The sequence below is a fragment of the Mesoplodon densirostris genome, chromosome 2, assembly GCF_025265405.1.
Source record: "Mesoplodon densirostris isolate mMesDen1 chromosome 2, mMesDen1 primary haplotype, whole genome shotgun sequence".
Classification (NCBI taxonomy): domain Eukaryota; kingdom Metazoa; phylum Chordata; class Mammalia; order Artiodactyla; family Ziphiidae; genus Mesoplodon; species Mesoplodon densirostris.
The window spans coordinates 178,746,220-178,764,980 of record NC_082662.1 but is presented as its reverse complement, the minus strand read 5'-3'; the positions used below and the strand labels follow the sequence as shown (position 1 = coordinate 178,764,980).

General features: G+C 35.2%; 1 protein-coding gene across 1 annotated transcript in view; it reads right to left on the bottom strand.

The window, feature by feature from the left end:
• Positions 1 to 18,761, bottom strand: part of USH2A (usherin) — a 790,488-nt gene that overhangs the window by 584,621 nt on the left and 187,106 nt on the right. The window contains exon 14 of the mRNA XM_060088664.1: positions 17,733 to 17,896. Within this exon, the coding sequence (XP_059944647.1) occupies positions 17,733 to 17,896 (164 nt within the window). The remainder of the gene's footprint in view (positions 1 to 17,732; positions 17,897 to 18,761) is intronic.

Sequence of the window (18,761 nt, the reverse complement as noted above, 5' to 3'; positions counted from 1 at the left end):
ATGCTGGCAACCAGAGAAGTTCATTAGAAACTCAGTGCCCAGTGTCTATACTGGGGACTGTTCATGTAGGCAGTCTCTGCCTGGCACACACCAAAATTTCAAACTCCCAGAAAGAAAGCAGGTGTTAAGCATTGTATGGTCAGGCCACTCAAAAGGGCTGTTCTCTTGCTCTCTGTACATCCTCTGTTCAGCCAGTGCCTGCTTCACCTACATCCTACTCACAGGACTGACCTTCCTACATACTTGCCCCAGGTCCCAGCTAATGATTGTTCTTACCAGAGGCAGTGAAGGGCGTGGCCCACGGCTGGTTTCCTTGGTAACCGAAGAGCCAGCCAGAGGTAATTCCCCCTATAACTGGCAATCCCTCCCACACCCCAGTGAAGCCTACAGCCATGTCCTGCCTGCTCTCCCCTGCATATGGTGGGGTGTCACTCCAGGACCTTGCTTCAGACATGTAAGCTTCCCTATCCATTAAATCATTCATGTCTCTGTCATTGACTCAAGACTCCTTCTTTGGTCTCAAAACTGGGGAAATGGAGGCCAGTATTTCTTATGGGTTGCAGCCCAACAAGCATAAACCGTGTAATCTGTACAAAATTTAAGGGACAGTGAGCCCTTCATAAAAATTCTGAGGATGGTGGGAGCCGTCACAAAATCCAAATCCCAGATGGCAGCCAAAGGCCAACTTTGTAAGCAGGTCTCTCTAAAGACAAGCATTCAGGCCTGCTATGTTAACTTTTTCTCACACATTATCCCTAGCTTGAAGGGGCACAGCACTCAGGGACAGAAAGGGATGTGTGAAGAGCATCATCTGACCCCTCACTGAAGGACAGAGCCAGCTCAAGGCCACTCTTACACTGAGACAGGGAGCTGGGGATTAAATGTTCTGACTTTCCTTTCTGCCAGCCCTCCTCCAGATGACTAGAAGGTTCCTACTTGTAGCTGAAGCCAACTGAGAGTCAGGGGGCAAGAGAGCCTGCAGACCCAGAACATACAGAATCTTGGGGAACAGAGCAGAGTGAGAAGTATGGAGTAGTAACGTGAAGTTATCCTAACACACCAGGCAAAGACTTTCAACTAAGAGCTATTACTAATTCATCAGTACTCATGAATGATATACTCCATTTTAAAGACATGAGATAATCCAACAATAGCATTTTAAGAAAGTATATCAAGAGCACTGAATTTGAAAGATATAAAATTCCATATCTTATGCACAGGCTTCCTAAAGACAATGTCTCTAAACCTATGGTAGATAATATTGATGTCATATTTCTCAAGAAAAATGTTCAACCTAGATACATTCTCACTCTTCCCCTTTATCTTTTTTTTGGAGGGAATTTCATTGTTATGTTAAAATTCTAACTGTCCATATGCCTATTTAGATATAGTACAGTGAGTAATAACAATCTCAAAATGACACATGAAAAGAGAATTATTTCCAAATAGCACCTTATATTTTTGAATTCAATGATTTGCCATATTTTGCTATGGTCACTTTGGTTGGTTGAATACTGACAGTACATTTGATCTTTCAGTGAATTCTAATTTAGGGCTCTAAATCCTGTTATTCTTAGTGGAACTTCAAAGATTCATAAACTGTCTCATCTACAGCACTCTCAAATAGCCTCATAATCCATGGCAATTTAATGGTTTTTAGTTAATATTAGTGATTACATCTAAAACTCCGCCTGCTCTCAGGAACACAATAGATTTCAGAGTTAGAGCAATCAAAACTGACCATCAAACTATTTTCTAAGATGGCAAAATACTTCTGGGATGATTGAAAGAGAGATAGATGTTTCAGTCCCATGTCAAAGGATGTAGAAAATGATTTGCATTACGTGAAAATTTCCTTGACAACAAACACAGTCATACACATATATACACACATAGGCTCTTTCAAATGTTTAAAGTTGATTACTTTTTATGACCATCTCTAACCACAGTCTTGTCTGACTTCACAGTGTGAATGAATAATGCTTGTTTGACATTTAATGAGAATTTTCAAAGACCTGAAGGTTTAGATAGTTCAATACCACTCTAAGAATAAATATTTTGAAATCCTGGGCATGAGATAACTTGAACCCACTTTTATGTGCTGAAAGTAGGATTCTGAGAAAATGGTCATACACTCATTAATCAAAATTGCCAAGAATGGTCTTTGTATAAGACTCTCTTTTAAGGAAGGAAAGTATAATATTGTGACTACATCCATCAGTTTGGGATTACATCCCAGCTTGGGAACTTTGTAATTGTATGATTGCAGTCAAATTTCAATTGGATGCTCTGACCCTTTTCTTATTTAGAGTAAGAAGATGATAATGTCTACCTTTGAAAGCCAAAGCAACTATTATAAGTGTGTTCTAAAAATTAAAGAAAAATATGATAATTTTGTTTCAACAAAAAGGGAATTTCAACAGAGAAAGAGAATGTATAAAAACACCAAAACCAGAGTTGAACAGTATAATAACTAAAATGGAAACTTCTTTAGAGGGCTCAGTGGCAGATTTGAAATGAAAGAAGAATCAGTAAACTTGATATAAAGCAACAGATGGAACTTAAATATACAACAATATGATTTATCTAATCCAAAGAACAGAGAAAAAAATTTAACAAAAGTGAAAACAGCCTCAGAGATCTGTGAGTAAATGTCATATGTACAATGTGTCAACATATGTGTAATGGGAACCACAAAGGAGAGAAAAGACAGAGAAAGGAGAAAAAAATAGTTGAAGAAATACTGGCTCAAACTGTCCAAATTCAATGTAAAACACTTATCTCTAATTCCAAAAAGCATAATGAATTCAAGTAGGATACACACAAAGTGATTCAGACCTAGACATAGTGTAGTCAAACTGGTGAAAGAAAAAGACAAACTTTTGAAAGCAGTAAGAGAAAAACAACTCATAACACAGTTGAAGGGAAATACAATTAAAGGTTTACAGAAACAAAGGAGGCCAGAAGGTAGTAGAATGACATATTTAAAGTCCCAAAAGAAAAAAGAATAGTTGGTACCAAGAACTCTATATCTAGAAAAAATTACTCATCAAAAGTAAAAGTTAGGGGCTTCCTGGTGGTGCAGTGGTTGAGAGTCCGCCTGTCGATGCAGGGGACTCGGGTTCGTGCCCCGGTCCGGGAAGATCCCACATGCCATGGAGCAGCTGGGCCCGTGAGCCATGGCCGCTGAGCCTGCGCATCTGGAGCCTGTGCTCCACAACGGGGGAGGCCACAGCAGTGAGAGGCCCACATACTGCAAAAAAAAAAGTAAAAGTTAAATAAAGGTATTCTCAAATAATTTTTAAAAAATCTAAGAGAATTCATTGTTAGCAGTCTAGCCCTATGAAAACTAGAAATAATGGATACAGACAGAAACACCAAAGCAATCCATCAGGCTACAAGGAAATGATAAAGAGAGTAAACTGAATCATGGGAAGGTAGGGAAAACACCAGAAATGGTAAATATGTGGGTAAATTATGTGGATAAATATTAAAGACAGTGTATGTGTGTTCTGTATTCATATTCTGCTTCCTTCTGTCAAATCATTTGAAAAGCCTACTATTGCTTAAAACAATAATTATATTAGTGTAACATACACATATACCCACATGCACACACACACATGCATGCACAATCATAGCACAAAAATGGGGAAGGAAAAGGAGCTACATCAGAGCATAGTTATTATATTTTACTAGAATTAAGTCTGTACAAACCTGAAGTAATCTGTGGCAGACAAAGATATATAGTCTAATTCTTAGAGCAGTCACTAGTAAAATAGCGCTAAAATATAGATTAAAAGTCATCAGAGTATGGTAAACCAATTTTCAACAAGATTGACAATTATCAAGGAAAGAATATTCTTTTAAACAGATACTGGTGGGACAACTGGATAGTCACATTTTTTTTAACTTTTTTTTTTTTTAACATCTTTGTTGGAGTATAATTGCTCTACAATGGTATGTTAGTTTCTGCTTTATAACAAAGTGAATCACTTATGCATATACATATGTTCCCATATCTCTTCCCTCTTGCATCTCCCTCCCTCCCACCCTCCCTATCCCACCCCTCTAGGTGGTCACAAACCACTGAGCTGATCTCCCTGTGCTATGCGGCTGCTTCCCACTAGCTAGGATAGCCACATTTAAAAGAATGAACCTGGAGCTTTAACTAGCACCATATATAGAAATTAATTCAAAATGGATCAAAGACCTAAGTGTAAGACCTAAAACTATAAAACTCTTAGCAGCAAACATAAGGGTTTGCTTATCTTCATAACCTTGGATTTGGCAGTGGTTTCATAGATATGACATAAATGCATGAGCAACAAATGAAAAAACAGATAAATTGGACTTCATCAAAATTAAAAACTACTATGCTTCAAATGACACCGTCAAGAAAATTTAAAGACAACTTGCAGAATGGGAGAAAACATTTGCAAATCATATAGCTGATAAAGGACTTGTACTTAGAACGTATAAAAAACAATTACAACTCAGTAATAAAGACAAATAACCCACTAAAAATGATAAAACTACTTGAACAGATATTTCTCCAAAGACCATACCCAAAGAGCCAATAAGCACATGAAAAGATGCTTGACATAATTAGTCATCAGGAAAATGCAAATCAAAACCACAGTGAGAGAACACTTCACACCACTACAATGGTTATAATTAAAAAGACAGATAATTAGTGTCACTGAGGATGTGGAGAAATTGGAACCTTTATACATACTGGTGAGAATGAAAATGAAACAGCTACTTTGGAAAACAGTCTGGCTGTTCCTCGAAAGTTTAAACATAGAGTTAACATGTGGCCCACATTTCCACTTATAGGTATATCAATCATCACCTTAAATGTGAATGGCCAAAATTCAATAATTAAGAGACAGAAACTGATGGAATGGATAAAAGAACAAGACCCACCAATACGTGATCTATAAGAAACCCTACTTAAATAAAAAGAAAAAGATATGGTAAGAATAAAAGGATGAGAATAATATACTATGCTAACAAACCAAAAGAAAGCTGGAGTAGCTATATTCATTTCAGACCTCAAAACTGGAAAAATTATCAGGGAAAAAAAGAGGAGCATTACATAATGAAAAAGTGGCCAAAGCTCAAGAATAGAATGCACCTAAAAACAGAACATCAAAATATTTGAAGCAAAACATGATAGAAGTGCAACAAAAAATAGATAAATCCTATTAAAATTGGAGAATTCTACACCACTGTTTCAGTAATTGAGAGATTCAGCAGCCAGAAAATCAGTAAGGATACAGCTGACCTGAAAAACACTGAACCAAACTCATCTAACTGACTTTTATAGAGTATTCCACCTAATACACATTCTTCTCAAGTTCACATGAAACATTCAAGATGGACCACATAATGGACCATAAAATCCACCTTAAAAATATTAAAGTATAAAAATCATTGAAAGTATATTCTCATCCTACAATAGAACTAAACTGGAAATCAATAAAAGAAAAATAAGTTAAAAATCCATAAATATTTGGAGATTAAACATGCTTCTAATAACACATGCACCAAAAAAGAAGTCTCAAGAGAAATTTTTAAATATTTTGAACTAAATGAAAATGAAAATAAAATTTATCAAAATTTGTATGATGCAGCAAAAGCAGTGTTTAGAGGGAAATGTATAGTATATTAAATGCATATATTAAAAGAAATGCATATATAAAAATGTATATAATGGAAAAAAATCTAAAGTCAATTATCCAAGATTCATACCTCAGGAAACTAAGAATTTTTAGTAAGACACAAATTATAAAAACAGGCTAAAAATATAAAATCTAACTTGACCTATACTAAGAAATTCAACTAGTAATTTAAAATCCCACAAAGAAAATCCAAGTCCAGGTGTTTCACTGGTGAGTTCTCTCAAACATGTAAGGAGAAAAATGATACAAATCCAATAGAACTCTTTCAAAAAACAGAGGACGAGGGGCTTCCCTGGTGGCACAGTGGTTGAGAGTCCGCCTGCTGATGCAGGGGACACGGGTTCGTGCCCCGGTCCGGGAAGATCCCACATGCCACGGAGTGGCTAGGCCCATAAGCCATGGCTACTGAGCCTGTGCATCCAGAGCCTGTGCTCGGCAATGGGAGAGGCCACAACAGTGAGAGGCCTGCGTACCACAAAAAAAAAAAAAAAAAAAAAAAAAAGAGGAGGAATGAGTATTTCCCACCATTTTATTTATCAGGCCAGTATTACCCTGATAGCAAATCTATAGAAACATAATTACAGAACATAAAACTACAGACCAACATCCCCCATGAACAGACATATAAAAGTATCTTAATAAAATATTAACAAGCCAGAACTATATCTAAAGATTTAAAAAGAATTAGTTACTACAAGTAATTGGCATTTATCTCTGGAATTAAAGATTTATTCTCTGGAAATCAATTAATTTAACATATCATATCAATAAAATAAAGGACAAAAATTATCTGATCATCTCAATAGAAGCACAAAAAGCATTTGACAAAATCCAATACCTACTTATGATTTTGAAACAAAAACAAAAAAACTTGAAACAAAATAGAAATAGAGGGGAACTTTCTTAACCCCATGAAGGGCATCTACATAAAACCTACAGCTAATATTATACTTAGTGGGGAGATGCTGAAGGTTGCCTTTGGGATCAGGAATGAGGCAAAGATGTCTGTTCCCAGTATTTCTATTTGGCATTTAACTGGAGTTTCTATCAAGTCCTCAAAACAAGAAAAATAAATTAGAAGCATATAAATGGAAAGAAAGTGAAATTGTTGATGTTCATGGACTACATGATCATGTATGTACAAATTTCTAAAGAACTCCCTCCCCCCAAAAAAACCTACTAGACATAATAAGTTAATTTAGCAGGGTAACATGATACAACAACAGTATTCAAAAATCAATTGCACTTTTCAACAAATGGTGTTGGAACAACTGTCTATCCACATGCAAAAAAATGAATCATGACATAGACCTCACACCCTTCACAAAAATCAACCCAAAATGGATCACAAACCTAAATTAAAATATAAAACTACAAACTCCCAGAAGATAGCAAAGGAGAAAATCTAGATAACCTTGGGTTTGGGGATGACTTTTTAGATACGACACCAATGGCATGATCCAAAAAGAAATAACTCATAAGTTTGACTTCATTAAAATCAAAAATTTCTGCTCTGTGAAAGACACTATTAAAAAAATGAAAAGATAAGCCAGAGACTGGAGAAAATATTCACAAAAGACATATCTGATAAAGGACTGTTATTCAAAATACACAAAGAATTCTTAAAACTCAACAATAAGAAAACAAACAACCTGATTAAAAAATGGGTCAAAGACCTTAACAGATACATCAACAAAGACAATATACAGATGCTTATTCTTTTCATATAAGCATCTGAAAAGAATTTCCTTATCACATGTCATTAGGGAAATGCAAATTAAAACAATGAGATACCACTATACACCCATTATAACAGCCAAAATCGAGAACATTGACAACACTAAATAATGTTAAGAATGTAGAGCAACAGGAACTCTCATTCACTGCTGGTGGGGATGCAAAATGGTACAGCCACTTTGGAAAACAGTTTGGCACTTTCTTACAAAACTAAACATACTCTTACCATATGATCCAGTAATTGTACTCCTGGGTATTTGCCCAAAGGAGTTGAAAACTTATGTCCACTCAAAAATCTGTAAACAGATGCTTAAAGCAGCTTTATTCATAGCTGTCAAAAGTACGAAACAATCAAAAGTTCTTCAGTAGGTGAATGTACAAATAAAATGTGGTACATCCAGACAATAGATTATTATTCAGCACTAAAAAGAAATGTGCTATCAAGCCATGAAAAGACATGGAGGAATTTAAATGTATATTTCTAGGTGAAAGAAGTCAAACTGAGAAGGCTACATCCTGTATGATTCCAACTAGAAGACATTCTGGAAAAGGCAAAACTATGAAGACAGTAAAAAGATCTGTGGTTTCAGGGTTTGGGTGGGGGAAGAAAGGATGAAAAAGCAGAGCACAGAGGATTTTTAAAACTGTAAAACTACTCTATGTATGATGCTAAAATGGTGGATACGTGTCATTTTATATTGACAAGATCCATAGAATGTACTGCATACACCAAAAATGAACTATATACTTTGTAATCTATTGACTTTGGATGATAATGATATGTCAACGTAGGCTCATCAATTGTAATAAATGCACCACTCTGGGTGATATTTGGGGAGGCTATGCATGTGAGGGGGCAGAGAAAACATGGGAAATCTCTGTACTTTCCTCTCAATTTTGTTGTGAACCTAAAACTGCTCTCAAAAATAAAGTCCTTTTAAAAAATCAATTGTACTTCAGTATACTAGCAATTAATTTGGAAGTAAAATTAAGAAAATAGTCTCATTCACAGTGTCATTTCATTCACAACAGCATCAAAGAGACAAAAGATGCATTTAATTAAGAATGTACAAGTCCAGAACACTGCAAACTGTATAGCACTGCCAAGAAAAATTAAAGACCTAAATAGACAGAGACATACACTTTCATGTGCTGTAAGACTCAATACTATTAAGATGTCAACTCCACCTAAATTAATCTGTAGATTCAACACAACCTCTACGCAGATCCCAGCAGGTCTGTTTGTAGAAATTGACAAGATAACACCAAGGATGTATACAGAAATGTGGAAGAACTAAAATAGTCAAAATAATTTTGAGGAAAATAGTTGGTCCTGATTTCAAGACTAAAGCTACAGTAATCAAAACAGTGTGGCTTTGGTATGGTATAAGAATAAACATAAGGATCAATGAACGAGGAGAGAGAACCTTGTATGGTCACTTGACTTTCTTATGTAGTAAAATATATATAAAACATAAAATTTACCATTTTAGCCATTTTTAAAAGTATGTTTTAGTGGCATTAAGTACATTTACAATGTTGTGCAACCATTACCACTATTCATCTCCAAAACTTTTTCATCATCCTAAAGAGAAACTCTGTACCCATTAAACAATAACTTTCCATTCCCCTCCCTCAACCCCTGATAAGACTATTTTACTTTCTATGTATATGAAGTTGCCTATTCTAGGTATCTCATATAAATGGAATTATATAATACTTTTTGCATAACTTATTTTGCTTTGCATAATGTTTTCAAAGTTAAACCATATTATATCAAAATTTCATTCATTTTTATGGATGAATAATATTCAATAGTGTGTATATACCACATTCTCCTTATCCACTTATCTTTTAATGGACACTTAGGTTTTTTCTGCATTTTGGGTATTGTGAATAATGCTGCACCCAACACTGGTGTGCAAATATCTGTTTAAGTTGCTGCTTTCAATTTGGGGTATTTACCTAAGGAGAGAAATTGCTGGATTATACAGTAATTCTGTGTTTAACTTTTTGAGGAACCATCAAACTATTTTCCTCAATGTCTGCACCTGTTTACAGACCCACCAGCAATGCATAAATCCTCCAATTTCTCCACAGCCTCAACACACTTGTTATTTTACATTTTTTGATAAGGGCCATCTAAATGGGTATGAAGTGGTACCTCATTGTGGTTTTAATTTGCTTTCCCTAATAAGTAATGATGTTGAGTACATTTTCATGTTCTTATTGGCCATATGTATATTTTCTTTCAAAAAATGTCTATTCAAGTCCTTTGTCCTTTTTTAAATTAAATTCTTTGGCTTTTGTTGTTGAGTTGTAGTTCTTTATATATTCTAGATACTAATTCCTTATCAGATGTTGACTTGTATGTATTTTCTCCCATTCTGTGCGTTGTTTTTTCACTCTCTTGATAGTGTACTTTGATGCTGACATTTTTAATTTTGAAGAAGTCAGATTTCTCTCTTTTTTTATTTTGTTTTCTGTGCCTTTGGTGTTATACCCAAGAAAACCTTACCAAATCCAAAGTCATGAAGCTTTTATCTTGTGTTTTTCATATGACTTTAGCTCCTAAGTTTAGGTCTTTAATCCACTTGGCATTAATTTTTATATATGGTGGAAGGTAAGTGTTCAACTTCATTATTTTGCATGTGAATACCTATTTTCCCAGTATCATTTATTCAAAATACTGTCCTTTCCCCCCATTAAATGGTCTAAACACCCTTGTTTCAAACAACTGACCATATATGTAAGGTTTTATTTACGGGCACTCTATTTCATTGGTCTATACATTTGTCTTTATGCCAGTACCACATTATTTTGATTACTGTAGATTTCTAGTTATTTTTGAAGTCAGGAATTGTAAGTCCTCCACTTGTCTTCTTTTCCAAGATTGTTTTAGCCTTGAGATTCCATTTGAATTTAAGATGAGTTTTCCTATTGCTGCAAAAAATGCCACTGGGATTCTGATACGAATTCCACTGACTCTGCAGACTGCTTCAGTGGTACTGACATCATAACAATATTGAGTCTCCCAATTTATAAATATGGATGTCTTCCATTAATTTATGTCTTACTTAATTTTTTAGGAGTGTTTTATAGTCTTCAGTGTTCAAGTCTTTCATCTCTTTAGTTAAATTTATTACTAAGAATTTTATTCATTTTGATGCCAGTGTAAGTAGAATTGCTTTCTTAATTTCCTATTATTTTGTTCATTGCTAGAAACACAAGCGATTTTAGGTGTTGATCTTGTAACATGCAACTTTGCTGAATTTGTTTATTCGTTCTAGTAGCTTTCTTGTGAATTCTTTGGGATTTTCTCTATAAAGGATTGTGTCATCTGCAAATAGAGATAGCTTTACTTCTTTCCAATTTGGATGCCTTTTTCTTGTCTAATTATTCTGGCTAGAACATCTAGTACAATGTTGAAAAACAGACACAAAAGTGGGCATCCTTGTCTTGTGCCTGATGTGAGGAGAAAAGCTTTTAGTATTTCAACAATGAGTATAATGTTAGCCATGGGGTCAGTTGGTTTTTTGCCTAGACACTTGGGCAGCCTAATAGGGAAAGGATAATCATTTCAAAAATATGTTACAGGAACGTTTGAATATCCATGTGTCAAAAAATAAAAATGAAATAAAGAACACAGATGCTTACATCACACCATACACAAAATTAATTCAAAATGTTTTATAGACCTAATGTAAAAGCTAAAAATACAAAACTTTCAGATGATAACATAGGAAAAAATCTTTGCTACATTGGCTCAAGGAAAAATTTCTTAGATAGAATGCAAAAACATATGATCCAAAAAAATTAACTTTTGTAACTTACACTTCATCAAAATTAATAGCTCTTGGATTTTAAAGCATACCATTAAGAAAATTTTTAAAATAATCCAGTGGGTTGATATATTCAAAGTGCTAAATGAAAAAAAAAGAAAGAAAGAAAAAATAAACCCTGCCAACTGAGAATTCTACACTCAGCAAAACTATTCCTCAAGAGTGAGGGAGAAATTAGACATTCCCAGATTTAAAAAGCTGAGGGAGTTTGTTACTACTAGACATGCTCTGCAAGAACCACACAAGGGAGTCCTTCAGGATTACCTGAATATATATATATTCATAGCTCATTTGTGTTTAAATCTTCTTGACACTCTACTCACTTTTATGTTCGTTCTTGGTTATTTACTTATCTTTTTGTCGTTAATGTTTGTTAGCTCTAATTATCAGAGAGGCTCTTATAGCTTTCCTTAAAATAATCTTATTGTAGTAAAATATATAAAGCATAAAATTTACCAAATTAACCATTTTAAAATGTGCAGTGTAGTGATATTAAATACTTTTTTTTTTTTTTTCTTTTTGCGGTATGCAGGCCTCTCACTGTTGTGGCCTCTCCCATTGCGGAGCACAGGCTCCGGATGTGCAGGCCCAGCGGCCATGGCTCACGGGCCCAGCCACTCTGCGGCATGTGGGATCCTCCCAGACCGGGGCACGAACCCGTATCCCCTGCATCGGCAGGCGGACTCTTAACCACTGCGCCACCAGGGAGGCCCTAAATACTTTTATTAATGTTGTACATCAACAAACTGGATAACCTCGATGAAATGGACAAATTCCTAGAAAGACAAAACTTACCAAGACTAAATCACAAAGAAATAAAGCATCTGAATAGACCTGTATTAGTAAAGAGATTGGATCAGTAATCAACATCTTGCAACAAAGAAAAGCCCTAGACTTGATGAATTAACTGGTGAATTCTATCAAACAAAATAAGAACTAGTACCAATTATTCTCAAACTTTTCCAAATATTTGAAAAGGAGGGAACACTTCCTAACTCATTTTATGAGGCCAGCATTACCCTGATATAAAAGCTAGACAAAGACATTAGAAGAAAAGAAAACTACAGAACAATATCCCTTATGAACTGATGCAAATATCCTCAACAAAGTACTAGCAAACCAAATTCAGCAACACAATGGAAGGATTATACACCATGAGCAAGGGGGGCTTATTCCTGGATTGCAAAGATGTTTCAACAGACATAAATTGATCAAAGAAATACACCATATTAAGAGGTTGAAGAAAAATGAAACCACATGATCACCCCAAGTGACACAGAGAAACCATATGATAAAATTCAACACCCTTTCAAAATAAAAAAATTAATGAACTGGAAGAAGGAAACTACCTCAAAATAATAAAATCCATGTATGAGAAACCTACAGCAAACATCACACTCAATTGTGGAAGACCAAAAGCTTTTTCTCTAGGATCAGGAACAAGGCAAGGATTCCTGCTGTCACCATTTCAACCCAACATAGTACTGGAAGTTCTAGCCAGATTTTAGGCATGAAAGAGAAATAAAAGGCAACCAAACTGAAAAGGAAAAAGTAAAATTATCTTTGTTCACAGATAATATGATCTTTTATGTAGAAAACCCTAAAGATTACACACACACAAAATCATTAGAACTAATACATGAATTCAGCAATGTAGCATTATACAAAGTCAACAAACAAAAACTAGTTACATTTCTATATATTAACAATGAACAATCTGGAAAGGAAATTATGAAAACAATTATTTACAATAGCATTGAAAAGGATACTTAGGAATTAAATTAACCAAGGAGGTGAAAGATTTGTACACTGAAAACTATAAAACTTTACTCAAAGAAATAAAGGTGACATAAATAATTGGAAACACATCCCCTGTTCATGGATTAGAAGATTTAATATTGTTAACTGTCAATACTACCCAAAGAAATCTACAGATTTAATGGAATCCTTGTCAAAATTTCAATGACTTTTTTTTTGTAGACCTAGGAAACTTACCCTAAAATTCATATGTAATCTTAAAGGATCCCAAAATAGCCAAAGCAATCTTGAAAAAGAACAAAGCTGGAAGACATACACCTTCTGATTTCAAAACATACTACAAAGCTATAGTAGCTCTGTGGTCCTGGCATAAAGACAGACATATAAGCCAATGGAATAGACTAGAGAGTCCAGAAATAAACACTCACAAATATGGTCAAATGATTTTCAACAAGGAAGCCAAGACCATTCAATAGGTGAAGTAGAGTCTTTTCAACAAACAGTGCTTGGAAGACTGGATATTCACATGCAAAAGAGTGAAGTTGACCCTTATCTAACACCATTTACAAAAATTAACTCAAAATAGATAAAAAATCTAAATGTAAGACCTAAAACTATAAAATTCTTAGGAAAAAACTCAGGGCAAAACTTCATGACATTGGGTTTGGCAATGATTTCTTGTATATGATATCAAAAGCACAAGTAACAAGAGAAAAAATAGACAAATTGGACTTCATCAAAAATTTAAATATTTGTTCACCAAAGACACTATCAACAGATTAAACAGGTGACCCATAGAATTAAAGAAAATATTTGCAAATCATATACCTGGTAAGGAATAAATATCCAGAATACATATGGAACTCCTAAAACTCAACAACAAAAAAATTCAATTAAAAAATGGGAGGGCTTCCCTGGTGGTGCAGTGGTTGAGAGTCCGCCTGCTGATGCAGGGGACGCGGGTTTGTGCCCCGGTCCAGGAAGATCCCACAGGCCGCGGAGCGGCTGGGCCCGTGAGCTATGGCCACTGAGCCTGCACGTCCGGAGCCTGTGCTCCGCAACGGGACAGGCCACAACAGTGAGAGGCCCGGGTACCGCAAAAAAAAAAAAAAAAAAAAAAAAAAGGGAAAATGACTTGAATAGATATTTCTCCAAAGAAGATATACAAATAACCAATAAGCACATGAAAAGATGATCAATATCACTACTCACTGGGAAAATGCACATCAAAACTACAATGAGATACCATGTTACACACATTAGGAGGGCTACTATAAATAAACAGAAAGAAATAATGTTGGCAATGGTAACGAAAACAGAACCCTTGTGCACTGCTGGTGAGAATGTAAAATGGTAAAGCTGCTGTAGAGAACAGTATGGCAGTTCCTCAAAAAAATAAAAATAGAATTACCATAAGATCCAGCAATTCCACTTCTGCGTATATACCCAATAGACTTGAAAGCAGAATTTTGAAGAGATCCTGGTACACCCACATTCATAGCAGCATTATTCACAAAAGCTAAAGCATGGAAGCAACCTACGTGTCTCGACAGATGAATGGATAAGCAAAAGGTGGTATATACATGTAATGGGATATGGCTCAGCTTTAAAAAGAAGGAAATTCTGACATATGCTAAAATATGGATAAACCTGGAGGACATATGCTAAGCGAAATAAGCCCGTAACAAAAAGGCAAATACTTTATGATTTTCCTTATATGAGGTACCTTAGACTGTAAAAAATCACAGAGACAGAAAGTAAAATTATGGTTGCCAGGAGATAGGGGAAAATGTGGGGAAGGGGAATTATTGTTTAATGGGTATAAAGTTTCAGGTTCACAAGAAGAAAAGAGTTACGGAGATGGATGGTAGTGACGGCTGCACAGCATTATGAAAGTATTTAATATCACTGAACCGAACTGTACATTTAAAAGTGGTTCATATGGTAAATTTTACTATTTCACCACAGTAAAAATATTTTTAAAGGAGAGATATGAGATCCTCTCTGAAAAGTAGAGATAAAAAATGTGAATGATAAAAAGATGTATAAATAACCAAGGATAAACATAAAGGTGATTTGATTATCAAAAAGATTTAAGCACAAATGAGCTATGAATATATATATACAGTTTACTCGTTTGTTTAAGTTCAGAAGCAGAAGTTTAGGGCAAAGTAGAATGTCATTCAGTAGGAAAGCCTGCAGAAAGCAGAACTCTATAATACACGTTCTGTTTCTCTCTCTCGACATCAAAGAGAATGACTATCATTTTAGAAGCATAAAATAATTATTCATAGGAAAGAACTAAATCACGGAATAAGGCAGCATATTATGAGAGAAGGTCTAACTACTTTATTTTAATTCAATTCCCCTGCACTTTGGAAATTATATCCTAGGATTCCCGCCTCCACTCCCTGTCTCCCCCCCCCAAAAAAAGAAAAAGAAATAAAACAACCAATCACAGATGGTAGTGCTAAACTTTTTTCAGTGGCTAAGGAAGTAGAAAAGATAATAACTATAATCTCATGGTTCCCAAACTGTACAGAAGGGCATCATGAAACATGATACCTTTCAAGGAAAACACATGCTTGACATCAGCAGGACACAAAGAAAAATATGTGCCCGAGGTAGTTCACAGTTTCAACAATAGATAGCACTACAGTTCCTTTCAATAGCGTTCTACCTTTGTGAAGCTGGTTGTTCTAGCTGTTGCTGGGATTAAAAAGCAAGGACCATGTGAAAACCAAGGTGGAACAGGACAGGAAGAAGCTCTCTTCACATTCATCCCACAATTGGCACTTTCTTGGCGCCTCGCATTCACTTCCTTCTATTCTCGTTGTGTCCATCAGTCTTGCTGACTGTGTTTTGAGCTCCTCTAAAGGCAGGAATCCTGTCTAATTTTTAAGATGAATTACCTCTGTTGATGTTAAGCTTCTGACTTTGTTTTGCAAACGTGGTGAAACCCCAACCTAAAACAACAGCAGCAAAAACACCACCACAAGTAGCTGGAGGAATGTGTTCAATACTGAGGATCACAAGTTTAAAGAGACAGAAAGTCAAAAGGAACATATCCAGAAAAGAATAATTATAAACATGCAAGGTTTTTTAACGATTAAGAATGGAAAGCAGTGGGGCAGACCAAAAATATTTAGCCCAGAGAAGAAAAATCTTAACATAAAAGTGAACATCTACCACTACTAAGAAATGTAGACCAGGTTTCCAGTGACCAGACCATCCACTTTTGCCTGAGGTGTAATTCCTAGACTGTGTCTCGGGTGCAAGAACAGGTAGCAAAAAATGGAGCAGAAGCCAATATTTTCATACAGCATTAGTGGCAGAACCAATCAAAAAATCTCTAAGATTCCATATGTGGTATGTAAAGCTGTCACAATTCTATTATAAACGATGATCTACAACTGACATCCAAAGAAATATGCTGGAATTTCTGTTGCACACAAATCAATCAACTATATAGCTAATCAGTGAACAACAAATATTAATTAAATGTTCAGTGAATCCAGATGGGTGTTTAGACTGTATTTATACACAAGGGCAATTGTGATAGTCCTTTCCCAAGAGTAGCATAAGTACCTACAATTTTACTTTTCCTAAAATCCAGAGAGACCAGTGAAACACAGGATACTAAAGATAAAACACATAGGTACAAAAGCCGAATATGTCTTGTTAATCATTAGCTACATCTTGCTTTCCACTACTTCCAAAACTAGTACAGTTGCTGTGGACCCCAAGATTTTATTACTTCTCTCTCTTCCTTAAATATAGATAGCACTGCTCCAGGCATGCTTATTTATGACGATTTGTCCAGACTTGTGGCATTTCCTAACATTGTGACTCATGATAATCTCAGGACACCTCAAGGAGGAAACATATGATACAATATATTATAGAGGGCTCCTTACCACATGCTCATAGCAGGCATTTCTTGGGAATTCTAGAAAAGGTAAGGATAGATGACCTTGAAGTAAATACAAAGAAATCATCAATATGCTATGAAATTGTAGGGCTGCAGGTGACCTTGAGAAGTCAATTCAAGGCCCTGGAGAAGAGTGTTGAGAAGTCAAAAGACACTATGATGTAACCTTTGGCTTCCAAGAGTTAAATATGTGAGAGATGTTGAAAAAGCTAATGCAACTTAAAGTAGAAAGACAGGAATATCAAATACAGGAGTAATATGTGGTGATAAATAATGATAATAACTGCTACAATATCAATAAACAACTAATAGTAGCATAGGGTCCATATATGGTGGGGAGGTGGAAGGACATAAATCCCACAATAATCTTCCATTCACTATAGAAATTACCTGGAAATGTTCTTATGTGGTGAGGCGACCACTCATTTTGTTTTAACCAATGTTGTCCTAAATTTTACACTGAAAAGTCCCACATTCTGGGAAAACCCTTAGTCTGGGGTAAACCAGGACTTTGATCACCTTGTTAGTGATACCACTGCAACCAACTATTGTAAATTTCCCACTACTAAGATAATCGTATAACCAGGTTCAATGATCCAGTCAAGGGAAAGAACCCACATTTCATTTAGTGTAATTTTTTTTTTTCCATTTCTCACTTAAATTCTCCACATTGTACCTAAGCCTTTCTGATGAGTTCTGGGTGGAGAGAGAAATTAAGGAGACAGTGCCCTGCATGATGTTGCCTCCTATACCAGTACTGGGCCAGAGTTCACTTACTTTTGCTGCAGCCCAATGGATTGTTGATATCCAAATGGCTTGCTCTGGGAACGCAAGTATCACACTTTAAGCCAGTGACAAATCGTTTACAGAAACACTGGCCAGTGACTGAATGACAGGTTTCATTCAAGGCTCCTGAGAGATGACAACTGCAAGGCTGACATCTGAAAAGACAAATAAACCATCAAAGAGAATGATGTTTCGATTAGTAATTCACAGTATAAGTTACATCTATCAATAACATTGTGGAATAAAATAGTCTGTTTTAGCCAGTATATTGAAAAGGATTCCTCAGCTAAAAAACACAAAATACAACAAAACAAAAAAAACACCTTTATCAAAATGCCACTCACAATAAAATCTCTATGAAGCCATCTCTTTGTACATTAATTAATGCCAAGAAAGTGTTATATTGCTTTTTTATATGCCATGATACATCTTATGGTTTATTTTCCATACTAGTTGCTCAATTAAGAACACTGTAAACTTTCTATCCTCACAAAAGCAGTTCTCCTGACAGCTAAAAATTAAGATGAGATACCCATAAAATTATCTCTTCAAGTATCTTTTAAGTTGTGAAATACAAAACTACAATAATGATAATTATTGCTCCCCCTAAAGTTCTTGTAATCCTATAGTTTTATAAAGAGTAAAAATTATATAGTTTTCTAAAGACTACCTTTTGCTAAGGAAACAGTTTGAGGAAGATATGTTCAAATACTGTTGATGCTTTAATATATGTTATGTTTCACTTTTTATTTTATGCACTAAACTTATTCACCCAAAATAATTAAAGAATAAAGCATTATTCTGATCTATGAAAAGATACTATTGATATAAATATAATGAAAGAACTTCATTTTGACTTAGATTTCCTGGACCCAAAGTTGACTGTAAAAATCACTGTTTTGGCATTTTGCCATGGTAGAAACTAAAACCTGTTTCCTCAGAGTGAATTATTCAAACACTCACTCCATGTCAATGTCACAGATTAGGATAAGCAATTTGGGCACCATGAAGCCTTAGAGA